The sequence below is a fragment of the Asparagus officinalis genome, chromosome 8, assembly GCF_001876935.1.
Source record: "Asparagus officinalis chromosome 8, Aspof.V1, whole genome shotgun sequence".
Classification (NCBI taxonomy): Eukaryota; Viridiplantae; Streptophyta; class Magnoliopsida; order Asparagales; family Asparagaceae; genus Asparagus; species Asparagus officinalis.
The window spans coordinates 129,999,530-130,008,828 of NC_033801.1; the positions used below are offsets into that span (position 1 = coordinate 129,999,530).

Consider the following 9,299-nt stretch of genomic DNA (forward strand, 5'->3'; position numbering starts at 1 on the left):
ACCGTTGCAGGCTTCACAACTGGACTGAAAGTATCCTGATAGTCAACGCCATATCGTTGAGTAAAACCTCGTGCAACTAGCCTCGCCTTGTGCTTATCAATAGAGCCATCCGGGTGCTGCTTAAGTTTGAACACCCATTTACATCCGACTATATTAACACCAGCCGGCCGGGGAACGAGAGCCCACGTGTTGTTCTTCTGAAGTGCTTCAAACTCGGCTTCCATGGCAGTGCGCCAAACAGGCTCAGCGAGAGCCAGTCGATGTGAGGTGGGCTCGGCGAAGAAAGCACGTCTGTTCGGATCATACCGAACTGTTCCGTCGGTGAGCTACTTGGGAAACGATTTTCCGGCACGACCACGTGTAGTGACACTATGTGGAGACTGCACAGGATCAGTTGCAACATCAACATCGCTCGCAACAGCAGGCGCGGGCACAAGGTTACCGGGTTCTTGGGCCAGTTGAGGCCCAGGTGCAGGAGGTGGTGCAACATCGACGCGAGGCGGAGGCAACGTGGGTACAAGATTGCCGGGTTCTTGGGCCAGTTGAGGCCCAGGTGCAGGAGATGGTGCAGCATCGACGCGAGGCGGAGGCAGCGAAGATTCTGGACCGGGAGGCGGTGTAGCAGGTCCAGGTGTAACAGGCCCAAGGCTGCATGTGCCCGGGACGTGAATCACAGGCGCGAGTATGAGCGCCGGTGGTGGTGGAGCTGCAGCTGCATTTGAGGTGTTAGACAACAAGAGTGATAAGTCATAATTTCGCATATGATCATTCACAATTATCGGTTCAGACTGAGGAAAAGAAACAACACTGGACAAAGAAGATGGTGCGACTGAACAAGGTGAGGTAGCAAACGGAAAACGTGATTCATCAAAGATCACATCACGTGATATGTAGATCCGTCCAGTACTTTTGTCCAAGCACTTATACCCCTTGTGCATGGAACTATACCCTAAGAAGACGCATAGTTTGGATCGGAAGTCAAGCTTATGAGAGTTATATTTGCGAAGACTTGGCCAGCATGCGCAGCCAAAAATGCGAAGAAAGAAGTAATCAGGTGTTACGTTGAGGAGGCGTGTGATGGGTGTAGAGTTGTTTAGAGTACGACTGGGCATGCGATTTATGAGATAACAAGCTGTCAAGAAAGCCTCATCCCAAAACCGAAGAGGAAGGGAGGAGTGCGCAAGGAGAGCCAAGCCTGTTTCAACGATGTGACGATGCTTTCGCTCGGCCACTCCGTTTTGTTGTGATGTATGGGGGCACAAAACACGGTGCGAAATACCTGAACTCTGGAAATATTTATTAAGCCGGTGATACTCACCACCCCAATCAGATTGAACAGTGCGAATTTTGGAATTCAAAAGTCACTCAACATGTTTTTGGAAATTATAAAAGATTTGTTCAACATCAGACTTATTCTTAATAAGATAGATCCAAGTATAACGACTGTAATCATCCACAAAACTTACATAATACTTAAAACCTCCAGTAGATGCTTGAGCTGGCCCCCAAACATCGGAGTGAATAAGCTCAAGTGGAGATGTGGTGACACGAACAGAATTATTATAGGGGAGTTGATGACTCTTTGCACGCTGACATGCATCACACACAGAGGACTCATAATCAAAAAAACAGTCTAATTTATTTAACTTCAAGATGGACCTAACAATTGTGGAAGTAGGATGACCAAGACGCTGATGCCATTGCGATGACGACACCTTGACACTGGACGATGCATGATGGGAAGTGGTGGAAGATGAGCAGCTGAACGGCACTGGATAGAGACCTCCTCTGCTCCTACCGCGTAGAAGCGTTTTCTTCGTGGCTTTGTCCTTAACAAAGAAATCATCAGCGTGAAATTCAATGAAGACATTATTATCAGAAACAAGTTTATAAACAGAGAGGAGATGCTTATTGATATGAGGAACATGAAGGATATTTTTAAGAGCAAGAGGACGATCTAAACCGGAAATTGTAGAATGACCAATATGGGAAATATGCAAACCTGCTCCGTTGGCCACTTGCACCTGATCCTTGCCATGGTAGCGCTCCTGGATGGACAGCCGATCAAGATCACTCGTAAGATGATCCGTAGCACCAGTATCAATATACCAGTTTGTGTCACCGTTGTAGCCTCCCGTGGTCGCACTGTTTCCACCACGATATTCATCTGGCTGATAGGAGTGATTGAACCTGTTGCGACAGTTCAACGCAATGTGGCCTGGGATACCACACACTTGGCAGCGAGGGCCACCATTGTTCCTGCCACGGCCGCGGCCTCGTCCGCGACCACCACCGCCGTTGCGGTAGTTATTCCTATGGTTGTTGTTGGTGGTGGTGTAGCCGTTGTTGCTGTTGTTGCGGCGAGGAGCGTTGGATTCCTGGCGCGTGACGTTGTTGGTGGATGACGTGAACTCCGCCGCGCCGCTCATCGGCGTGGCTTGGGTCTCATGAGAAATCAGATAGGAGTAGAACTCCGGAAGAGTCACCGCACACTGATTGCTCAGCACAGTGATGGCGGTGAAGAGATCACTATGGCCCGGCCCCAGACCGGCGAGTATGTAGCCGATCACCTCTTCATCGGACATGGGACGTCCAATGTGCGCCATAGTATCAGCGAGTTCCGTCATCTTCTGATAATACTTTGCTGCGCTCATGTCGCCCTTTCTCGTGTTCGAGAGCTGCGCGCGGATCTGGATTGAGTTCCCGCGGTGCTGAGCGGAGAACATGGTGTGGAGTGATGCCCACAACTGGCCGGACGTGTCGATCTGACGGATGAGTTGAGGCAGAACGTCCTCTGTCATTGAGGACAGGAGGCCACCAAGAATGGCCTGATCCTGGACGATCCAGGTAGCACGGGCAGGATTCAAGACCTGACGTCCTCTGTCATTGAGGACAAGAGGCCACCAAGAATGGCCTGATCCTGGACGATCCAGGTAGCACGGACAGGATTCAAGACCTGCCTTGCATCAGTGTCGGTTCCCTCAGTCACCATGGCGATGGGCATCGGTGTAGTGCCATCGAGGTATCCAAAGAGCTGGACACCCCGTAAGATGGGAACGACTTGCGCCTTCCAAAGCAAGAAATTGGTGCGCGTTAGTTTGCAAGTGATAGCAGTAGCGATGGTGGAAGACTTGATGAAAGAAGACATGGTAGAGTCGCCCGGGGAGGAAGCCAGGATGCCGGAGATTTGTGAGGCGCTGGAACCCGTCATGGTGATGGAGAGGGTAGATTGGATTGGCTCTGATACCAAGAAAAATAGGGAATTTGCCTTGATTCCCCCGTGGGTTTCATTCTCTTTATATAGACAATTTGTACAAGGTAGGGATTACAACAAATCCTAACAATCAGATCCTATATAACAGCCGAATCCCTACAATCAAGCTATGCCATGATTTACATGCCTATAGGATTGCTAACTACCTTGTTTACAATCCCTACAATCATGCCATGATTTACATGCCTATGGGATTGCTAACTACCTTGTTTACAAGATTCACAAGTAAGTCACCTGGTACAGAACTCCCACAAAAATGTATACTTCTATTCTCATACATGAAATTCACAAAATTCACCATGTTAACCCCAACATATGAAATAAATCGAACAACCACAAAATAAATCAATAAAGAAAGCTATGAAGCTTTTAACATGTGAGTATTATTCAGTTATTCAACACCTACAGATCAAGGAATAGTAAACGCACAATGGTTAAAAGTAAGACATATACACAACTGTTCCCGAGCAAACTGATTGGGTTGTAAGAAGATCTAGGGATATTTGAGTTATCGTATTGAAGTATACTAGAAATTAAAACAGAAGCATTAAACTTGTTGGTGTCGTCTCAGTTTTGGAAAAACTTTGCCGATGTGGAGAATTGTAGAAACAACGAAAACATTGGAGAAGAACAAGATTTTTGGAGCAGGCAGAGCTTTGGGTGCTTGCCGGTCGACCGCGAGCTTTTGGGGCGGTATGTTAGAAATATTAGCTGTTTAGATAATAATTAACACGAAATTATGTTTTGAATAGACGATTAATATCAGATAAAAGCAGATTAATATTTTATCCCAAAAATGAAATTAATTGTAACGAAAAATATAAAAAGGTTAGAAATACAGCATGATGGTCGAGGCGTGCAAGGCGCTGTCCTAAGAATCTAATCGCCCCCTCTCGTACATGGCTACACGACAAAAGTTCTCGGAGGTACAACCACCCTTAGTCAGTCGACCTTCTTCTCGTCGGCAAGAGCTTCAAGAAGGCTTTGCGAATTCTTCTCGACTTTCAGGGAACCAGCGTATAACAGCAAGAAAACTTTGTTTTGAGGAGAAGAAAAGAAGTGAAACTCGTTTTTGATTCAGTGTCTATAGCCCTCGCAGGTGTTGATTTTATAGAGGAAAAACAGCCGTTATCCACAAATCCCACCCATTTATTTAGCTAGCCATTTTCATTTTCGCAGACAAATGATTAACACGTTTTAATTGCTTAGCTCGTTTTAATTGCTTAACACGTTTTAATTGCTTAGCTCGTTTTAATTGATTAACAAGTTTTAATTGTTCCAATTAGCAAAAAATAAAAATTCAAAATATAGCAGGTCAAGAGCCTCTCAATTCGGAGCTGCATTCGTGTTCGCAGGTCGTGTGTGCGCGCCACCCGACCCGACCCGAGCCTGAGCCCAGTCCGGCCAACGCGTGCGTGTGTAGTGTGGAACATAACCTTTATTTTCTTTTAGGCACAAGAGTGAAGGGAAAGGCTTATAAACATCAATCATTCATATTCCATTTCCTATATGGGACTAAACTTTTCCACTACAATGTCAAGTTTTAAGTTATACTTATTATAACTTCAACAAGGTCGACCGGAAACGTGCACGTTACAGGATGGTTTTTCTGGAGCTCTGGTCGGTTAACCGGGGACCCTGTAATAGATTTTGTGTTTTCTGATGTCGTTCTGTCCGGTCGACCGCGATGATGTCGACGGTCGACCGCCAGTCGGGGGGTCGTCTTGGATGCTCATCCTGGTGGAATTGTATATAAGAAACTCGTACCAGAGTGTACGTGTAGATTATTATGTAAGAACGATTTACGAAGGTTCGTTTTCTGTCTCTAGTTATAGTTTGTTGTAAGATTGTATTTAAGATCGATGAAACTTGGTTGTTCATATGATTTTGGAGACGACGTGGCTGATGTCAACTACTTGAACGTGCGCATTGCTGTTCCTGAAACTGGAAATCATAAGTACACTTTATTCAGGTTTTTTTTTGAGGCGGTTACTATGGAAAATGATTTTGTGTTAAAATTCACTCATTTACAGGTTTTTTATTGAGCTCCTCGTGATAAAACTGGCATACTATTTAGCAGCTGGTCGCTAAACACGGTAATACTAAGTTCCATGCATCACATCTTTTAGATAATAAAAGAAAATATCCAAATAAATATGCATCATCAACAATATTGAAACAAGCAAGCCTTTTATTGACTACATTTTGTGGTTATGTTGACGATTTCATGTTCTGAACCTTGTTGAGATTGTGAGGATCTTTTCAGCAATTATAAGTTACAACATATTAAATCACCAATTAGATTATTTTTTTGATAAAGTATAATAAGTTAGTGCACCTATTGTAACCTCAACACGGTGCTTGTCCATGCGTAAACAAACACCTAAGATTCACAACGAAATTAAATACTCAAAATTCCAAACGAAAATCTTAAAAAGTTGACTAATGTTGAAATCCAAAAGTCATTTTGTGGAAACCTAAAAGACAAAATGAATGTGGACATTACTTTATTAATGTGGAATATTTATTGGTGACTTTTCATTAGTCCAATGTCTTTTTGTTTTCCACAATGTATCTATAAATTGGTGGATGTATGGAAAAAAGGATGGAAAATGAAAATTACAATTTATCTTATTCTCTTGTCTCTTGTCCATTTTTCGTTTCATTTCTTTAGTATATTATAACACGTTATCAGCACGAGTGGCTCTAGCTGGTCGATCATCGGTTCGTGGTAATAGATTTTTCGGTATACATCTTCTGTAAGCATTTCTTATCCTTCAATTTTTTATTTTCTCATGATCGCCTCGTCTTTCATAATTGGCCAGTGTTCACTTCTCTCTTGGGTTTTATTTATTTATCATTTGTTCTAATATTAGTTCATCTATGATTCTTTGGCTACAAATTCTTCCATTCATTTATGAGTGGTTGTGCTATCTTACACCCGATTAATCTATAAACTCTCAAATCCGTTTATTTCATGACTATATCCAAAAGTTTTCATGATTAGATTACATGTTTTATAAATACTTTCTTTTACATAAATACTTCTTTTATTATTAGTTCATTAGTTGCTTAGGCAGAAATGAATTATGCATAGCCCCAGGAACTAATTTGTCCCCGTGCAAGTTTCAGGGCAGTAGCTGTAAATAAATGAAAGTTCATGGCCAATATTTATTTTCATTGTTTTCCTATTTCTCGAGACTAACTGTAGCCATGTACATTAATAGACTTCTCCTTCCATGTCGTTTCATATAAATTTTGATGTTCTTGAAAGTATAGTGCATACATAAATGATTTTTTGGTTACTAAGTACATTTGATTATTTTGTTTCAGCATGAATAAGGTTCAAGACTCTAGAATAATCATGCTAAATGCCCCTGTAACTATTGATAGTCTATATGAATCATTCGATAGCTCTTTTTAATTTATTTTTCTTTTATGCAAACTACACGAATAATATCAATATAGTCCCCAGATGAACTCTGTTATACACTAGACTCATTTCTTGATATAGTCCCCAGAATATGGGTATCTTTGGACATTGGTCCTTGGTTATGATATGATCACTTCTTATCTACACATTAAAAGGACACCCCTTGAAGATGATCCCACGTAATTACTCACTCAGTCTGGTTTAACACAATTTACAAATGCACACATTCTGTTGATTACTTGTCCTAGCTAATTAGAACAGAGGCATGCATTGTGGCTCCTTTATTTATTCACTTCTGTTTGTATGCACATCTTGTATAGTGTAATATTTTATAAATTTGGTGGATTGATATATCTTCTTTTGATAATTATAGCATTTCTGAACAATGTCTGACATCATCAAAAGGGAATTTGCTGAGCTTGCCGTTGATGGCAGCAATTACTTGACTTGGGCTTTAGATGTTGAAATCTACCTGAATTCTTGTGATTTAAGCAGCACTATTGATCCAGCTTCTCAGAGCACCTCTGCCCAGAAGGCAAAGGCATTGATTTTTCTTCGTCATCATCTCAACAAAGACCTGAAAAATGAGTACCTTACTGAAAAAGATCCTGTTGTTCTATGGCAATCCCTGAAGGATCGCTTTGACCAACAGACGGCTATTATGCTTCCGCAAGCACAGTATGATGGGTTAAACTTGCGATTTCAGGATTTTAAATCCGTAACTAAATACAATTCAACCCTCCACCGCATTGTCTCACAGCTGAAGCTCTGTAAGCAGAACATTACAGAGGCTGAATTGATTGAAAAGACCCTCTCTACATTCCATGCAAGTAATCTTGTACTCCAGCAGCAGTACATGACCAAAAACTATTCAAAACACTCTGAATTGATCTCTGCGTTACTAGTTGCAGAGAAACACAACCAACTTCTGATGCGCAACCATAATTCTAGACCAGTTGGTTCGCAAGTTGTGCCTGAAGCACATGCCACAAATCAGAGTAATACTCATGGGCATGGACATGGTAGAGGTCGTGGACGTGGTCGCGGGTCTTATCGTGGTGGTAGAGGTCGTGGTCGTCGCAATGCTTATGGTCTTCAGGACCGTGGCAAGGGTCAGAACAAGGATAGATCTCCTTCAAACAAGCCTAACTATCATCAACATGTTGCAAATAACAAGCAAGCTTGCTATCGGTGTGGATGTGAGGACCATTGGTCTCGCACATGTCGTACACCGAAACATTTGGTTGAGGCCTATCAGAGAATGTTGAAGGACTCAAAGGGGAAGTCAAAACAAGGTGAAAAACATCATGCCAGTTTGCCTGAAGCAAACATGACCCTGAAAGATGACAATTATGATGATAACCTGAATCTGGACGATGATGACTTATTGAAGATGGAGCTTGATGATTTTGGTGACCAGAAGTGATCATGTTATTAATCACTATCTATGCATGTTTTATTAGTCTATTTCGTTTTTCAGACTTGTTCTAGTTGCTTTTGTTAAGATAATTTAGAATTTTTTTAAGACTTATTTTGCATGTTTTTGTAAGACAATTTCAAGTTCGTATGAATTTTGTTTAAATGATTATTCCCCCCTTACCTTATTTTTGTTGTGCTTATATGAATATTTCATTAAAACGAAAATGAGAATGGTGCTAAACATCTTCTCATGACTCAGTCAATTAGATGTCGGAAGTAGGTTGTAGAGAAGCTTCCATCTTTCTCTTCAGGGTTGTACTACACATATATCCGACCTAATACTAACCATGTTGCGAGGATTATTAAGATTTAGGGACCCAAATTAGTTCCTAAATTCTGGCATGAGCTATTGGGTCATCTTGGGCAAAATATGATTTGTCGGATTTCCTTAAATTAAATGGGGCATTCAAACCAAATCCGACCAACTGCATATCATAATTTTCCCCCTTTATCTAATACGTGGTGAAGAAGCGAAACATTTCCCATCTGCGTATTATTTATTTGCTATGGGACCTCGGTGAAAGTACATACATTATTTATGAAACTCCGTTAATAATTTAGTACCTATGGCCCATGTTAGGGGATCAATTTATAATTTGGTACGCTGACTGCATTTTCATTGAAGATCAATTCTCGACATTAGGGGGAGATTAGTGCCCAAAATACAAAATAATGTCAAGAAATTTCATTGGTAAAAAAGATCTTCAATATTTATATCCACATAATAGTCAAACTGAATCAGAAGTTCACATGATAATCTGCCAAGAAAAGAGTGACTAAGCCCCATATTCATGTTGAATATATCATTGATGATTTGGTATGCCAGAAGCATATTGTGCCAGAAGCATATAAAACATGTTAGTGTAAAAGATAAAAGTCCGTGGCAAACTAAATTATATATAGAAAGATAGTCACTCCCATAACCTCCGGAAGAGGCTTGTCCTGAAGACGAAATCTCCAGTAAATTGCACGTGCACTTGATAATCATAATATTGGAGATGCGGAACGGCCAAATCCAATTGTTAAGGGAAATGACAAGGATTTGGTCAACATAAAATAAGAATTAAAGTGGCCACGAATTTGTGAAAAAGGAGAAATATATAATATAAATAT

The 9,299-nt window shown here is 41.3% G+C and overlaps 1 protein-coding gene across 1 annotated transcript; it reads left to right on the plus strand.

The window, feature by feature from the left end:
• LOC109821954 lies at positions 7,093–8,133 on the plus strand. The gene has a single exon (XM_020388108.1). The coding sequence runs from the start codon at positions 7,093–7,095 to the stop codon at positions 8,131–8,133; it is 1,041 nt and encodes a 346-aa protein (XP_020243697.1).